Source organism: Seriola lalandi, unplaced genomic scaffold, assembly GCF_002814215.2.
Source record: "Seriola lalandi dorsalis isolate HSWRI2012SDOR001 ecotype SW California unplaced genomic scaffold, Sedor1 jcf7180002054609, whole genome shotgun sequence".
Classification (NCBI taxonomy): domain Eukaryota; kingdom Metazoa; phylum Chordata; class Actinopteri; order Carangiformes; family Carangidae; genus Seriola; species Seriola lalandi.
In genome coordinates this window covers 1,574,427-1,592,280 of record NW_019525162.1, presented here as the reverse complement: position 1 = coordinate 1,592,280, position 17,854 = coordinate 1,574,427, and the positions used below count along the sequence as shown (strand labels likewise).

The 17,854-nt window shown below is 42.1% G+C and overlaps 3 protein-coding genes across 6 annotated transcripts; 1 reads left to right on the top strand and 2 right to left on the bottom strand.

The window, feature by feature from the left end:
- The first annotated feature begins 33 nt into the window (after positions 1-33).
- Positions 34-7,040, top strand: cdcp1a (CUB domain containing protein 1a). Its single transcript, XM_023419759.2, has 9 exons — positions 34-301; positions 1,077-1,280; positions 1,417-1,779; positions 1,874-2,242; positions 3,372-3,563; positions 3,911-4,282; positions 4,366-4,722; positions 4,969-5,056; positions 5,212-7,040. The coding sequence occupies exons 1-9, from the start codon at positions 226-228 to the stop codon at positions 5,657-5,659; spliced, it is 2,469 nt and encodes an 822-aa protein (XP_023275527.1). The 5' UTR covers positions 34-225; the 3' UTR covers positions 5,660-7,040.
- Positions 7,041-7,907: 867 nt separating this feature from the next.
- On the bottom strand, positions 7,908-9,498 carry clec3ba (C-type lectin domain family 3, member Ba). The gene is made up of 3 exons (XM_023419761.2): positions 9,238-9,498; positions 8,995-9,093; positions 7,908-8,799 (listed from the first exon to the last, which is right to left on the bottom strand). Exons 1-3 carry the CDS (start codon positions 9,332-9,334, stop codon positions 8,399-8,401), a joined length of 597 nt encoding a protein of 198 aa, XP_023275529.1. The 5' UTR covers positions 9,335-9,498; the 3' UTR covers positions 7,908-8,398.
- Positions 9,499-10,452: 954 nt separating this feature from the next.
- On the bottom strand, positions 10,453-17,849 carry fez2a (fasciculation and elongation protein zeta 2a). Of its 4 annotated transcripts, XM_023419780.2 has the most exons (10): positions 16,980-17,849; positions 15,883-15,991; positions 15,580-15,696; positions 15,239-15,371; positions 13,841-14,106; positions 13,483-13,563; positions 13,130-13,205; positions 12,977-13,042; positions 12,099-12,124; positions 10,453-11,602 (listed from the first exon to the last, which is right to left on the bottom strand). In XM_023419780.2, the coding sequence occupies exons 1-9, from the start codon at positions 17,312-17,314 to the stop codon at positions 12,114-12,116; spliced, it is 1,194 nt and encodes a 397-aa protein (XP_023275548.1). In that variant the 5' UTR covers positions 17,315-17,849; the 3' UTR covers positions 10,453-11,602; positions 12,099-12,113. The 4 variants fall into 4 exon arrangements, 3 of the variants coding, with proteins under 3 accessions (XP_023275548.1, XP_023275547.1, XP_023275549.1); XM_023419779.2 differs by lacking the exon at positions 12,099-12,124; XM_023419781.2 differs by lacking the exons at positions 12,099-12,124; positions 13,483-13,563.
- Between the last annotated feature and the right edge of the window lie 5 nt (positions 17,850-17,854).

The following is a 17,854-nucleotide window of genomic DNA, read 5'->3' as shown; positions in this document are numbered from 1 at the left end:
TCCTGGCCACGCCTTTGCATTACCTGACATTTTAACACTCCCTTGCTGCTGACACACTCACGCATGAGGAAGTGGAGGAGCTGAGTCTCAACAAGTAGATACGAGCTGAGCCTCACGTAAACGAGAAGAAAAAAAAAATGAAGGTCCCAACTCTGGATAGGAAGCAATGACATGTGCGCTGATTTCCCCCAGGATCAGAGTTATAGAGATACACTATAGGACAGCATGTCCTCTTCAACGGCCCGAGTCTGTCTACTGACTTTGTTTCTGACATGCATCGTCTGCACCGTAGGCCAATCAGGTAAGTTCAAGCTTCATTATGAACCAGCAGGACAGATTTACTGTGAAATGTGGAGGATCTGCTCTTTAAATAATTTTGTATTGTTCTAATGTTGATGATTCCTCAAATTAAAGGACAATATTCAGGAGCAGGAAGCAACACGACGGCCTCATCGTCGCGGTTTATTTATTTCTAATCTGTTATTATCGTGCCGTTTAGCGCCGATATGGCTGTTGATGAATTGTGAGTGTATCTGAGTAAATCAAGTTGTAAGACAGGACGAGGATAAGGACAGCGCCCTGTAGTCTCAGTGTGGAGTTTTTACTGTTGTTCATGACTGGACTGAGCGCTTTTAATGTTGTTTGTCCAAGCAAATCCTCCCCCATCCAGAGACATGGCAGAGCTAATCTGATGTGTCATGTGTCAGATGATACATCAAACAGATATGTCTGTTTTGTCCACTTGCAGAGCATAAAGATATAGAGAGAAAGAGCACAGTAAAGCAGGATATGTTTGACACTACAGAGTTGACTCAAGCAGCACATTAGGTGTTGTAGTGTGTGGACACTGTTTGCTCAGCACAGGCCTGGTTAGTCATAGAGGAAGCAAAGCCTGTTACTCACATTGACTTTGTTAACAGAGCATAAAAGCACACATCTAAGACTTTGTAAGATTTCTCATATTCTGATTCTCAGTTACACCCAAGAATGAGTGATTTTGTTGGGATTACGCAGGACTGGATATGTTTTTATTACTTTTCTCTAAATCAAATTGTCATTCTTTGTCTTTTGTCCAGTGGTCAATAAGGTGACCATCACCCCTGAAAGGGGCACCACCGTCAACATCAGCAGTACTGTGGGCAAAAGGTGTGAAGTGTGCAGGAGGGAAGGGCGCTCAAACGATTGTTCTACATCTCTTGTGTTCAAAGACAATGCTCCTGTCTCAGTGGAGTTCGGATGCGCCAAAAATGTACTCACGGTGGAAATTAGCCGTAATATAGGTAAGAGTACTGCAGTCCTTCTAAGTGAAAATAAAAGGTATTATTTGAAAGGTGGTCTTATAAAGTAATCAGATTATCTTGATACAGTATTGGTGGATTTATTTGTTGTAAAATTCTCATGAATTTCTTTCCTCAGAATGTAACACAAAGTCGTGCAGTGGGCACATCATCCAGGCTGACTCCGGTTCCCTTCCTTTGCTGGATTTTAACCGTAAGTTCACCTGGAACCTGAACGCCTCGGCACCGAAGGCATTCAAAATAGACTTCACCAAGACGGGTCTGAGACAGATTCCTCCATCTGAGAGATGTCCAGACGGACACAGCTACACCCTCCAGGCCTTACAGACGACAGGGAAGGTGGCCGTGGGGAAATACTGCGCAGCAGGCACTATCAGCAGCGCTCAGATACTGAGTCTGGGCAGCTTCTCTCTGGAGGTCCCAGCAGGGCAGAAGCTACAAAATGGCCAATTTGATGTGTCTGTCGGGGAGGAAATCAAGTGTGAGTTGGTTTAAATTTTCATATCTGAACTTCTTGCTTGTGTGTCTTTCAAAGTCACTTTGTTTGACAGTTTCATTTACTCTTTTCCTCCTAGCCCTTGCCAAAATTACAGTGACATTACCAAAAGGGATCTCGTCCTCAGAGCTGCTCTCTCCAAACTACCCAGACAGTTTTCCTGATGACGATGTGATGGAGTGGTACTTTCAGGTCCCGAAAAAACACAAGACAGGCATTCAGTTCATGAACCTCACACAGCCCAGTTGTCGGAAGAAGGAGACAGCAGTGGAGTACCACAGCAAAGGGAGAGCGGCGTTGGTGCTGAGTCTGACGGAGGCGCAACCGCGTCCGAATTGGGGGAACTTCTCTATGACGCTGAGGAACTGCGAGATGGAGAGACGGCGAGCTGGTTCTCCTGGACTCTCCCTAAGCGTCAAGGTGTCTTCTTCAAATACAAGTTCACCAGGTTTGTACCGCATCTTGTCAGTGTCGAACGTTGTGCATTCGGTTTGTAAATTTAAAATATCTAAAATATTTGTGTAATAAGGTGGAGGTGAAGATAGACCTTGTGCCAGAGAGATGTCTTGATTTTGGGTTGATCTGGATGTCGACGAACGTTATTTTAATCCATACTGTAACTATGACACTAACTGAGATGTAGGCTTATTTCTAAGTCTGATTTAAAGGCTCAAAGGCTGATTCAGCTGAAATTTAAAGCTGCTATAATCAATATTTTTATATTAACAATGGATCAAATGACTGTGCAATCTCAAAGTTGTTCTCTAGGAATTCTTTCTTTTAGCTCAGTTTTGTTTTCACAGCTTGTTTTAATTATTGCTGCTTTAAAATATTGCTTCAAATAAGTATTTGTTATTAACTACATTTCAATCTCCAAAACAGTTCAGTCTGTCAGAAATAATGACAAGTTGGTAGTGCCCAGTGTTTTATATTTAAATGTATTAGTCTGATCAATGGCAAATTATTTATTTTATAAAGATTTGTAATAAAGAAGAAAAAAAAGCAAATCTTAGAGTCTTTAAAGCTGAAAATGTCAGAATCACAATTTATCATTTTATAAATGAAAGTGATGTCTTTGGGTGTCTTCGAGCAACTCGGAAAATTGTTCAGTGTAGGTGGAGGTTTTGCTGTTAAGAAACGAGTGTGGAAGATGAACGATCCCTCCCCTGCGTGTTGCAGCAGGCAGGTGTATAAATAATTTTTTTTTTTTTTTTTTTTTCTGCGTTTTCCTATCATGTTGCAACACAGCTGCTGTTTCATTCGTCAGGGGTGTAACAGAATTTTCCTCGTTTTTTAAGACAGTGAGTAACAGTGACATGGAGAGTGGGCCTTGTGATCTTTATCTGAGTCCTCGGGTCTCATTTGTGGGGAGCTCTGAGATTGCTTCATTGCTGAGTCATGAATGGCAGCAGTGGTACAGTACCAGTGATTGGGGAATCACACTCAGCTCTATCAGTCAAATCACAATTCAAACTCATGTGTGACGCAGTTGTGATGAATGATGAAGGTGTGTTTGTGTCTCAGACAGGAAGAGAGACTGAATAAATGCTTGTGTTGTACTCTACTGTTTTCTCCAGTGGTGTGTAAAGTGGACCTCCGCAAAGTGGAGGGCCTCTCCCTTTACATTGAGAAGTTGAGACCGGCCTCTGACTGCGAGATGAAAATAAACTCTGTGACGAAAGAGAAGATCACAGTCACATCAAACAGTGACCTGTCTTTCCAGGACTGCCTTCCTGAAGATGTACGAGTCACCGCCCTGAGAGTCATAGGTAAATCCAGATTTGAATGTTTAACGGGGGACTGCCTGGCCCTGGAAAATAAGTCTTGAATACTTTTTATAACTCTCCATATTGGGATAAAAAAACACATTGAAATGTGTTTTTTTAATTTTTTTTATTATCAATGCTGTTACTTCTTGAAAAAAGGCATATTTTTAATTTAAGCACCACAGATTTACTCCAGATGTTATTTAGTGACTGACAGTATATGAATATATTTGAACTCTTATTTACACCAAGCAGTTATTACTCAAAGTGAACAGTTTTTTCTTTTTGAGAGAAATCCTGCCTCATTTCTGAACTCCTCTTCATTTAAATGTTCTATACTTTCATGTCAGAGTGTAAGCAACTCAAAGACTGCCCGAAGACTCCAGTCCGTCTCACGCTGCCTGCGCTGCCGAGCTGCCTCCCCGCCCCTCTGAGCAGTGTGACCTGGATTCTCCGTCCTCCTCAGCACGGCACCGTGGAGCTGACCTCTCCCAATGGGCCCCTCAAGCAGTCTCTACCCGGACAGCCATGCAATGACAGCGTTATTGTCAAACTGGCCGAAGACGATGGCATTGCTATTGGAAACTTCTGCCCTCAAGGAGCCATAAAGAAGATCCAAATCCACACCAACATGTCCGTCACTGTGTCCAGCATGGGGGGTAGAGCACTGAGCACGTGTTACAAGAACGTGCTGGATGCCTGCTTTAAAGAGGAGATATCAGGTAATAAGCCGCTTCATTTGAATGAAATCAATGAATGTTTTTCAGAGATATTCAATATTCATCTCTCTTTAACTCATATTCAGAAAGATACATATTCACTGTATCGTCAAAGAAAGACGTGCCTGTCCTTCTGGCCACTCCTGGTTGGCCCGAGGGAATGAAGTCTTACTCCACCGTGTCCTGGATCGTCTCCGTGCCCCCGAAGATGAAGGCGCACTTGATGTTTGCCAACCTCAGCCAGCCCAAGTGCAGCAACCGTCACACCAACATCAGGGTGCAGAGAGTCAACCGCCTGGAGGAGGACTACAGCCGCAGGGAGGATGAGGAGACTGAGAGCGAGATCGTCGTCTCTGAGGGATTCTACCTCAACATGTCCAACTGCATGCCTGAGAGAGGACACTTCAGTGTCATCACCAAGCTCACCCTGCGGGAGAGCAAGAGTAAGAGGAGATTTTGAAGGGTTACTTGTTGTACATTGTAGTTTTTTGTAAATTGTAAGACTTAATTTATTTTTCATTTAGACTGAACAGTAATTTTCTCATCTATAAAACATGGAGCTACTATTTTCATTCAATTGCAAAATTTTTGCATAAAATGTAGTGCACAACATACTATATATACTAAGGATTGTACAGTTAAATGATTGTATGGCAGAAAGATCATATCTGTTGTTTTCTCATATTCAGACCCTCTGCTGATCATCGTGCTGAGTGTGGTGGCCGCCCTGTTGGTCACTTCTGTCATTGTGCTGGCAGTGGTCTGTCCGGTGATTAAGTGAGTGCATTCTTCTTTTATACTTTTTTATTATTTATACATGATAAGTGTGATTTTTTTTGTCTTGCAAAAAGATACTACTTTAGTAAAGACAATTAAGATCACAGAGTATATGACTCTAAAACTCTCATCCTCTCGTCTCTCCTGCCAAACAGTAAGAAGAAGAAGAAGCTGAATCATCAGGTGTCCATCTACAACCCGAGCGGCACCATCTTCCTGCCCGGACACACCAACTTCCCTAAGACACGCGAAGACAACGAGTCCCATGTGTACACCACCATTGAGGACACTCTTGTCTACACACACCTGCTGAGAAAGGGTAAGGAGACTGGCGTCTATGGAGAGTCGGACCCATCGTACAAGCCCTTCACAGGACACACGGTATCACAAAAGCCACTGGTTTCTGAAGACTCTGGTGCCGAGGACATGGAGATCGGTGTTTATCACCCGTTTCGGTACTCATCTCAACAAGGTCCTCCACTTCCTGTCCGGCCTCCGAGCCTTCCCCTGGTGGACAATCAGATCTACCAGACTGAGGACCAGAGCGAGGAGGAGCGTTCTCAGAATCTGGGGCCGAGGCTGGAGCCGGAGGGAGGGGACTGAGGAGGAGAAGATTGGATTCAGCTTTCATTTTTTCACTTGACCTACTTGAACTTTTGATATTCATTCCCTGGCATCTGTGTGATTACCTGCTGTTCAGCCTTGAAAGCCGTTTTTTCCTTCTCTTGAGCGTAGTTTTGCACCAAAGCCAGACACAAAATAACCCTGTTCAACCCTGCCTGCAGCTGTTACCTTGTTGTTTCTCCGATGTAGACACATTTGTTTTTAGAGAAGTACGTAATCATCCCTTTTATACCCTCTATTTTTGCCACTATTAAGTGATCTCATGCTTTTAGGCAACGACTGTTTTTCATTTTGAGATATTTTATACGTGTACTTATGGATGCTTGTGCAGGAGCAAACCTGTGTGCTGTTTACATGCTGACTTTTTCATTTTTATCATCAAACCACCAAATAGTGAGGACTCCACTGCTGTTGCAATACATTGCACTTTACAGCATCATCAGAACATGATGGCCTGATGATGGCCTGTATTGCAGGAGATTGCAACAGCGGTGTGTGTGCGTGGGTGCGTGCGTGTGTGTTTTTTATCACTGCTTTTTCACCTGCTATGCAGACTTCTAGATATCATTACACCATAAATGTGGTCAATACACTCCTGCTAATACAAGTTAGGATTTTAGAGTTGTTTTCAGCCAGGGATGAATTAGAAATTTAGTGCTTTTGTTCATTTTTGGACCCATACTTTTGGAAATCTCAAGACTGATCTGCTGCTAACTAAGTGATCTCAGGTCCTACCGAGACTTCTTGGCTTTCTTCCTGTGCATCACAATGAACGAGAATCACTAGCTTATCACTAGCTAGTTATTCATGTCGAGGACCATGGACTCCTTCTGCTGGACTGCAGTGGCATGGAATAAAAATCCTTGTTTGTTCTGTGACTGAACTCTGTGAGTAATTACAGGTAACTTTTAAAAGAGAGACTGTACGAGAGCTGTAATTTAACCTGACCGTGGCGAGTGCTCGGGACCTTTTCGTGTGTTGTTGTGTAGATCTGAGTCACTCGTTCTGTGAGGAACTACAAACTGATGTAAAAGGTCACGGAACAAACCAAGAACTTATTTAAGTTACATTCAATCAGGGTTTTTTTTTTTCAACTTTGTCATAAACAGTTTTCACATTTTCTGGGATGGATACTGTGGTGAAACAGAAAATAATCACACAGCATTTGAAAATATTTATGTGGAGTATTGATTTTGACATCAACCTGAAAACGAAAAGGTCTCATTTGAGAAAAAAAAAATGTGGTTCAGAAAAGAAAATGTTTGTTTGTTTTGTGAAGCGATTTTGCCTCCTGCAGTTCAGAAAATGAACAGCAGAGGGAGACAGGATGCAAAGTTTGAAATAAAGTGTAGTGCAAGAACTCTGTAAACTCTTGACAAGAAATACTTTACAGTAGGACTGACACTGCTGAGGGGACTGAGATGAGGACGTGCTGTCCACAAACACACCGCTGCAGTGCACGTCCATGTTGATCTGACGTAACCTTCGTTTGGGCGGTGGCCACTTATGTGAGTGGCAAAACAGGAACTCTGTTTTCATGATGGGAAAAAAAAATTGAGTGGATGCAGAGACAATAAGAAAATCGTGCTCATTAAGTGGGAACTCTCCTGCAGACGTTTTTAGAAAAGTAAGAGCAGGAAACCTCCAGAGAATTCAATTGTAAATTTTGGGGGAATTTAAAAAGGGCTTGTTTTCATGTAAGCCTACTTCTCTGTAGGGAATCCTTTTGGATTTACATCTCACACACCTTGTTCCCCTTTGTACATCCTCCTCTCTCAGCTGTCAATTTACTCACATCCCCTTGACTTCAACTGTCAAATATGTAAAATGTTACTTACCATTTGTCTTGCCCTTGATTATGGACATTTCCTTAGTTCTAAAAAGTTATTAAAAAAAAAATGTCATTCATATGAACTAACTTGAAATCACCACCACCCTGTCCTCAGAGCTCTCGGCCTTTGTTGAGATCATTTTTGAATCTTACTTTGAAAAGAAAACTTTGGCTGCTTTTCACCCCTGAGCCACAATGGCCTTCTAAAATCACTGGGAAAAAGAGAGCAACTTAAAACCATGAAATTGTTTAGTTATTAGATTTAGTTGCGACTGCCACGTTCTCTTCTTGTTTTATGAGTCATTACATAAGAATCTTTTAATGAAGCATTTTTCCCTCCATGAGAATGTTTCCTCTGTTGAATCTTTGACTTGAGCAGGAAGAAAACAAGAGGGCTGCGACTGAGGAGACATGTTTATTAACATTATATAATGTCATATAAACAGAATGATTTTACATTCAGAAATTAACATAAAGAGAGTGCCATAGAAAAGGTTTCATGGCATTTATTAGCAGATGCTATAGAAAATACATACAGCAAAGACTAGCCATCCAGTGGTGATTACCTCCATGAATATCTGATATGTTCTAAAATATACTGCAGTATTTGAAAACACGAAGTTTACTGAATGCATGTATAATATAATGTGCCAGTGAGTTTAGCTTATATAATGACATAGTGTATCCCAGACCACTGTGTGACGTCAACCGACATCTGAATGGCTTGGTCAAGAAAATGTGAGCGTAAGAAAGATGCAGCACATTATTTTTTTCAACGTATTGCGTACTTGTACCTGATAGCATCCAAATGCTCTGTGTGTTTCATTGTTTACTGTTAACGCGGGTGTTTGTCTGCGCAGTGTCACGTTAAGGTCAGAAAGCTTCTCTCACACGATGTTGAACTCACACACCGAGGCCTTTTCAGCTCTGCAGCTCTCATCAAACCACTTCCCGTTGGCTGTGGTGGAGAGGATGGCACAGTTATGGCTGCGCCCTCCGTCTGGCTGCAGGGTGATCTCTGTCTCCCAATTCTTGAAGCGCACGTTGGTACCCGATTGGTCCACCCACTGGCCGTCGGTCACCATGTCGTTGATGCCCAGCCAGATTTGCTCCTCCGGGCCGATGCTCTGGCGGACGTAGCTGTAGAGCTGGTCGTTCTCGTCTCCTGTCAGAGGAGTGCTCAGGCTGCCTCCTTTCGCGATGCAGTCATCACTGGCTGCATGGAAAGTCTTCTTCACCGGATCAGCCAGGAAACACTTGCCGAGGATCTTTGTGCCTCTTAGACAAACTGGATAGGGGGCAATTTTCAGAGTCAGTGCGGCTCAGGTGTCATTATTACATATCCAGCACTATAAAGATGTTAGACTACGGTTCAAAATATGAGATAACATACAGTGTGTCACTATTCTCTTTCAGATACAGCATGTTTGAAGTGTAGTGCACCACATAACTTAATGTAGCAATTTCTTTGCAGGAGCAATACCTGTTTGTAAAGCCTGCTGCTCTTTCAACAAATTCAGCTCCTGAACAATGTCATCGATCTGTTTCTTCAGCTCCTCAATTGCAGCATTGGTTGTAGAGTCTGGGAGAGAAAAAAAAACATAATGCATTCAGTCAGCTTTCACATAGCAGTTCAGTCGTGTTGTTCTGTAAAAGTTATCCGGAGACTTAACAAGTGAGGACGTCGTTTTCATTACTTCAATGTCAAGTTAATAGAAAGTCTTACCTTTTTTCCCATTTCTTTTCTTTGAGGTGGTCTGCTGGAGTGCGCAGTGTGCCAGCAGCAGAAGGCAAAACATCAACCAAACCCCTCTAGCCTCCATAGCACTTGGAAAAACACTTTAAATCCACCGTAAAGGAACTGTTTTGGTGGAGCACTAGAAAAAAAAAAAGCTCCTCGCAGCTCTGAGTCCTCGCCAGACTGTTGTGTTTAACACGCCCGGAGTGGCGGCACAGAGTTGAAATGAGGAAATCTTATCTCAGAGAGAACAAATGTTTAACAGATGTTTCACAGCCGTTTGTGTTGCGTTTGAAATGTCAAAGGGAGGTGGATTGGGGGGGGTTTAACAGTGTTCAGACAAGCATGACTCTGGTTCCATATGTTTGTAGGATGCCAGTAGATTACAGGAGGGGCCTTATCTTTCTGTGCGTTATATCACATTTCTTACATGTGCCACTTAATAGCAACAACTTAAGTTTTCTACATGTTTTTTCATAGTTGTCTACTACTTGAACTGCAGACTTAACTTTTTGTTTCCCCCGTCTAAGAGTCTGTCGTGACCATAGGTTATGACTGAGGGCTCCAACAGGCCGGATGTTTTGGGGTTTCTCTCAGAGCCTACATCTGGATCTCCTCAGTGAGCTGGAAGAGGTACAGACGACACGTGGCACAGACTTACATAATGAAGAAACACTGTTGTGAATTTAATATTTGTTTGAGTTTCATCCCTCGCTGTGAGACTCGCCCTCAAATGAGAAAGCTGACAGTGATCGCACATTCATTCACTGTCTGAACACTTTTAATGAAAAAACTGCATAATTCATTTTTATATTAAAAAACAAACAGCTAGATTACAAAGAGGATGTATTGTATTTTTTGTAGACTGCATATTACACCCTCACTGTTCAGCAGATTCAGTTCCCAGCTGTTCATACCCTTTTACCTTTAATGTTTCTAAAGGGTTAATTAGACCTGAATACATCTGAATTTAAGTTGCTGGGGCAACAAGCTTTGTTGCTTGCACAGAAATGTGTATTGGTTCCTCCTGCTGTAATGTAATAAAATATTTAGGATTCTTCCTTTAGAGAGGTTGTCTGTCTTCCTGGGTCAGAGTGAAAGAAAAATGTTTCTATAGATGCTTGTGGAAATTAAATCTTATTGTCACTACTGTTGTTTCATTCTGTCATGAAATGAATAAAATATATTGAGACAAACAGAGAGTGATTTTATCAATATATTTGAAATAAAATATTTACAAAATAAATGAACAAGGAAGCCGGTTCTGTAAGTAGAACAGTAAATATGACATTCACTGAAAATAAGTCATTTATAATGTACAAAAGTTCAGGCAACAGCAAAGGCAGCTTGTAAATACATAGAGAATAACAGTGCCCAGTCACAGTCTTGGTTTACGCTGCCCTGTGCACAGCAGGCACGTCGACGCTCGGGTCTGTGATTCAGAGCTCGTCAGCGTCACAAAAGTACAGACAGTGCGTTGGGTCACAATTCAATATTCAGTGGAGTGCATAGTTAGTTAGTCGATTAGTTAATTTCAGTCTAGACCACATCCCCTTGACCATCAGGGCTTCATCTTCCATAGAATAATAATGATGTACGTATGTGGTGTACTGCTGAGATGACAACACAGGAGAGTAAAGAGTACACAGTCTGCAGGTACATGGAAGAACGTGTTGAATTATAGGATGTTTATGCACGCACTTCTCTTGTTTAACTCATTTATTTGTTATTAATCTGTATTTTTCTATTCTCTGAATCCCGCTCCTATCCAACACTGGAATACTTAATTTCCCTTTGGGGCAAAAATAAAGCTATACATAATTTTACTCTTCAGTTTTACAGCCTTGATGCTTTCAAGCATTTTTCATTATTACTTCTGTGTTCAACATGCTTTGTGCATTTGTTCATTGCTCAGTGGATAAGAAGCACTTGAGATAAATACAAAGCCCTTTGCATCGCAGCTTCGCTCTTACTTCTCACCAACAAGCAAAGCTCCTATGCTGGTGTATCCCTCTGGGTATATTTCTCATATAATTTAGCATCTTAAGAGTTCTTTTTTCACAGTGCAAGAAAATTCAAAACACTGAAAAGAAGTCAAAAGTTCACAGGAACACAAACAGTTTGCAAAATCACAACACTCCACATAAAATAAATACAACTAAATGAAGAACACAACACAATTAAAAAAAACACATCTTGAGGTAAAAACATGCAGGAATAAATTAAGTGTGCTTCATGTATGCCAAAAAAATTAAATTACAATGAGTCCTCTTCATCTTGTTGCCATGGTAAACTATGTGAAGCCTCTGCAGGGAATTAGGCACCATCCCTCTGGTCTACGTTGGGCAAAGCACTGCAATAACAGCAAAGATTAATATTAGCAGAGCTATGACTGACGAGGGATGAAGCTTGAGTATGAGGTGATATCAGTAAAATTGCAAGTGGGAAATTAAAAGGAGAAAAAACAGAAGGAAAAAAAAAACACCTGTGGAAAATCACAGTTTCAGCACATCAGTTATAGACTGCTAAATATCTGAAATGAAATCTCAAGCATACTGTAGGTTGGGTGATTTGAAGGATAAAGATTTGCAGGCAACTAATAATCATAAAACAGTGTCTTAAACATGAACTGCAGGGTGGCACAGAGTCACTGTCTGTGAGTCTAGACACTAACAGGGATAAACCATGCTTGCAGTCAGTCCACTGTGTCACTGTGTGGGAGAGGGGAGAGGTGAGAGGGAGAAACATCGGGGTCAGACGGCACTACACTTCAGTGGTAGAGAGGGGGCGCTCTCCCACCGTGAGTGACAACACAACAGTGCACATCACACAGTGAACGTGTCACAAACCTCTCCGTCCATCGCTCACACCACAGCTAGCGAGTGTGAGGCGGCGACAGATTAGGCAGAGTGGAACATAAGAAGTAGAGAAAGAAAACATGAAGGGATGAAAAGAGAATGCGTGTGAAAGAGAGGACACACAAAAGATAAGAGCTAACATGTTTTGGCAGGAGGCAATGAGGGAACATACTGGTTTGTTTGAATCAAATCATTTCTCTAAAGTGTATTGTACTTTCTATGTTGATTTCCTAAAAACATTTTTTTCTGCCTAGGTTTGTTTATTTGACAATGCACCAACTAGTATTCTGAAAACATTTAAATGAGTCAGCAGCCAAACTTTTTAGCTCTAAGAAACCAGCAGATTTATATTTTGATTTTCAAAATCTCTATTTACTTTTTAAATATCATTTTCAACAATACAAGATGAAAGAAAAGCAATCCTTTGTGGCAGCCAACTGTCTTTAAATGCACCAACAGGAATTGTTTTCAAAGCAGTACCTGCTCTCAACTGCAAAGCCAAGCAACAGCAACGTAACTTGACCAAACTTGACTAGAAAAATAAAAGCAGTGGCCTGTTCATGTTTGGATGGATGGACAGCCTCTATATCAAGCAAGTTTCAAATTTCTGCAAGATGTTTTTTTTTGTACAAGTTTGTAATTTTGAAAGGTAAGAAACAAATTTAAACTTTTATTAAATGCATGAAAGCTGTAGTAATGTTAACTATATGGGATTTGTAGTAAATGGGCTCAAACATGCAAAACCACTTGGTGTGGTCCTTTAACTCACAGTCACAACTGATCAGTCATCCTATAATATAGATACAACATCTCACGCTAACAACTTCTACAGTGTACAGACAAAAAGAAATATAAGAGAAAAGGCTCACCTTTGAGAATATAGTCTGTTAAGAGACCGGGCACCTTGTCACTGTCATCTCTCATAGCTTGTAGAACTGAGAAGCAGCAGGTAGGGAGGAGTGAATGGATCAGTCACAGCCACTAAAATTCAAGCATGTTTTGGTACAGATGGAGAAACTTACTCTTGGTCAGGATCTGGAGGTCCTCAATCGAAGGAGGGTGTCCCTTTTTCTCATAAGGGATGACTGTGGTCAAATACTGTAAACCATCAGGAAACAGTGGCAAGGACAGGGAGAGAGAATTTCAAAAAAGTACAACATCTATTGCATGAATGCTGGAGAAAAAAAAACAATGCATACAGCCAGACTCTTTCTTTACTGAAGTTCCAGATCTGGTTAATTATTTTGAAAAGGAAGATAGCTGAGATAAAGTGGATGTTTCTGGGGGGGATGGTATTCCCATCAAAGTGTATATATTCAGTACAGAAAGCAGAAAGGCGAAGTTCAGCAGCTGACAGAGAGAAAAGGGAAGTAACCTGTCTTTCACTGCACCCACTCCCAAAAGTTTGCCGGAAGCTGTTTTGAATGACGGAGGAGAGTCCCTCCATGCTGAAGCGCTGAGGAGGAAGGAAGTGAAGCAGAGAAACGGAAGGAGAGAGATTATCGAAGAACGCAAAAGATTTCAGGAAAATGCGCTTTGTGGGAAAATTTAAAAAACAGATACAGCAAGAAATGCAGCGATGAGTGGAAAAGAAAGATCCGACGATATCACATGATTACAGTATTATCACTTTCGAACCTTTCAAGAGATCAATAAGGAGATAAATAAATCAACACACATAACCAGGATGATAGTGTTTCATTAAAACCTGACTGTAAGAATGAAGTACTAACTGATCCGAGTGTTTTCTCAGCGTGGCCCTGCGACGTCCCAGCTCCACCTTTAAGCTTCTTCTTCTTCTTCAGCATCTCGCGTTGCTCCTTCTGCCGGTTTTGCACATCGATGAGCGCTGAGATGAAACTGTTCTTCACCTCTTTTTCAAAGTCCAGCTCATCCCTGAGAGCCAGTTGCTGCACCAGCTCCTCCGAGAACCTTCTGATGTTCGTCTCCGTCTCCTCCAGACATTCGTTCAGCTCTGCAACACTCAGGGTCCTCACCCCTGCAACGCAAACGTACACAAAGACACACAAAGCATACAGTTATTTGATACTGAAGGGAGCCAAGCAGGCCCTTTTAAAAATGCAAGAATCAATGATATACTAAATTTGATCAGTATGTTATGAGGTGCCTTCAGTTTCAAATAATTTTACGGACAACTTAGATGTAAAAGGGCTTCTCTTTTGTGTATGTAAGTATGTGACATGTAAGTATGTCTTTCACCCGTGTCTGTTTATTTGTCAGCAGGATTATGCAAAACGTACTGAACCGATTTGGTCTTGATGGAGGGCTGGGGTATGGATCAGGGAAGAACCCAGTACGTTTTGGGGCAGATCCGGGACATTTGCTATGAATTTGAAGGTTTTTCTCTGAAGTCTGGTGTATGTTGATGGACATTGGCATTGGTGGAGGTCTGTGCTCACTGAATGCCCTTCTAGTTTATATTTTTCTTATTGGCAATAAATCCCATGAAAATCCCAAAACCAACAGTCCTTTAGTCTATCTACCAATCATATCTGACCTCCGAACCCTGTCTCTGGCTCTCAGCCACAAGCCCATTCATACTGTGGATGTAAATCTTCAAAGACACACAAATAAATATTTTCATTTTTTAAAAAGACTAAATAATGACCTGAAACAGCTGGGCACTGTGGTTTTCAACAGACGTTACTCAAATGGGAGAAACTGGTGCATTTCTTAGGCACTATTTTCAGCTGCGGATTTAGACACATTTGGTGCTCTACTAAGCATTTCAAACAGCAGGATGGTGTATGTGGTGTTTATTCAAAATAAACTACAGTGCCCACGGTGATTGTAATCAAGGAACAAGTCACCCAGTGTACCATTGTTATGTCTGTACCACTTTTTATGTGTTCTCAGAGTTAGAAAAACACAATATCAAGAACATATTGTGAGAGATTGTTTCCTGATATTGATGGTGAACCAGTGTACTAATAACAAATTGCTTAACAAGCAAAGAATCACAAGAACATATCATCACAACACTGATACAATTCATTCATTCAGCACAGTAACAAGACAATACAATACATTGGTACCTTCATATTGATGACATATCATGAGACAAAGTGTCATATAATACTGATTATTTGTCCTGATCAGTGGACACTCACTCTGCTCGTAGCTGGGGCTGCTGGTGGACCGCTGCACGTCGAGTGAGAGCATCGAGAGGTCCGACTGAGAGGGATTGTGCTCTGCCTCCATGTCAGGCGAGTCCTGCATCATCTCCTCTATCTCCTCAATAACCTGAGAGAGCGTCAACAGAGAGAGAGAGAGAGATAAGCACTCAAAATACCCCATTGAACATCAGTTATTAAATCTCTGGGAGAAACACAGAGGGATTTCAGCCATGTTAAGCTGCCGCTCTGCAATTCTAGGCTTGATCCAGTGTGACTGAGAACGGGCCAGACTATGCTGGAGGATGTTAGGATGTTTATGTTTACGTGCAACTTACCTGCTCTGCTGTGAAAAGGGGCTCCTCTGCAAGGCAGGAGACAATGATGGAGTGCATGTCCAGCTGCTCCCTCAGCTCCTCATCGTCCGACAGCTCCGCCGCGACATCAGTCTTCCTCTGGCCAGGAACAGGACAGGGGGAGGGAATTTAATCAAAGCGCTAAACCCCAGCACAATGAATATTTGAGATTTGTGAGATGAACAGAGGAGAGATTTGGCGGGGGAGGGAGAAAGGGAGGGAGGGTTGCTGGGGTTGAAGGGGAAAGTGGGACAGGGATGGGATGGGATGGGTGGAATCGCTCACAGTTGCCTCCTTCAGGTTGAATGAGGGGACGTGGAGGGAGCATGTTCGAGACTGTTTCCAGTCCACCGGCATCACATGCCCATAGTTATTGGTTAAAGCGTTCCAGATTCTGTGGGGAGACGAGACAGAACAAGTTTTAACAAATCTTTCGGTGAAAATTGGACTTACATAATTATCATCAATACAAACCACATGCTATTTACTGATAACAACTCTTTCCTGAGCCTACCTACTTTTCTTTTTACCGAGGGGACTGAATGTAAGAGGATGACACAGAACTACTTTTAGAAATCACATCCACAAATGTATCACAGTCAGATTAAACAATTTTGGTGTGAACACAAACAATATGACACGTTCCTGTAATCCCCAACATGGAATCCTATCAAGTTGAAAAGGCCACGATGATTAAATTTTTCTATCACAAAAACCCAAAGCTGCAGGAACAATATGTCACTGGACAAATGTTTAGTGCTAATGTTAAATGTATTTGTGTATTTGACTTTTTTTAAGCACTAATAAACCCACTGCTTTTCAACTAAACACTTTTAAAGTCTTTAGAATAGTATTGAGTGGATATGTGTTTTTGGAACAATACCAGTGTTAGAAACTTTCCTCTTATCTGTATGACTATATGATGGCATTGGAAACAAACATGGTCAATAAAAGTGGTCTTCAAGTAGTCACCAAAGTGCCAAATTCACAAATATAGGCTGTAGAAACAGAAATATTACTCCTTAAGTCACTCATATCGGCCAATATCGGTTTTTAAAAGCCATTTAATGGCAGATACAGATATCATGCCAATATTAGTGCACCTGTTTGTTTGAATGAATCGGTTAAAAAAAAATGTTCACATGTCCAGAGTCTGTTATCTCAGTGGATTAAAGCAGACCTACATTCTGAGTTTTAATGGATGACCAAAGATGGCTGTCACATCACTGATTGTTAATAACCCTTTCCAAGAATCGCTGGCTTCCTGATCTGGTCCCAATGCAGACACCAAGCCTTACTATGATTTTCAAAACAGTGAGTGGAAGCCTCCTCTTCCACACATCTTTAAAAACAACAGGCCACAAACAAACAAGCACACTCACTCGTCTTTCTCCAGCAGCGTGTCCTCCGCGATCACGCTCACGGGAGCGATGCTGTCCGTCTTGGTGTTAAAATTTTGGAAGCACGCGGATAAGTTCTCATCGAAATCGTTCACCAGGTCCTCCATGGACCTGAAAGCACCGGTTTCCCCCGGGGAAAAGCTGCTGTCGTGCAGCTCGAAGAGATCATCATCATCCAGGAGAAGCTTCGCCGCCGCTTCCCCCGCGGCGGCGGCGGCTGCACGGCCTTTCCGCGGCAGCAGCCCCTGCTCTGAAACCATGTTCAAATCACCCAAATTCGGCCAGTCGTCGTCGAAATGTGCAATAGGTGCGGCCATAGCCCGGACCAGCCTAACAGCTCCGGGTAAATGATGGATGAGCTGTGGGACTGGCAGGCCTCAGCATCCTCTCTGTCTGCCTGTTCACTCCCCACAGCTTGGCTGCACTGGACAGTATGGCTGCACCGGGCCTGGCCGACTAGCGGCGACAGTGACCGGAGACGAAGGAACCAACACCGCAGATCGGGAAAGCGTGGTGACAGCTATTTAGACTCAGCTCGTCAGTCTGTACATCAAAATCATTTTTCAAAACCAATAGAAGCCCCTCATTCATTTATTAACGTCATCGGTTGGTGCTGTTAAAAGTTGTTTTAACTTTTTAGAGGCAGTCTCCACTTACAGCACAAAATGTCGTTACAAAAAATGTTGCAAAAACAAGCGACCGCAAAATATGCGACATTTAAAAACATGTCAAACTGTGTGTGTGACGGAGAAAGAGAGAGAGATAGCGACGTCCTGTGGATGAAACAGGAAGCACCTAGCATCGCCTCGTTCTTCAATATCAAGCGCTCCCTGCGTTGCTAATGGCAACGGACTCCA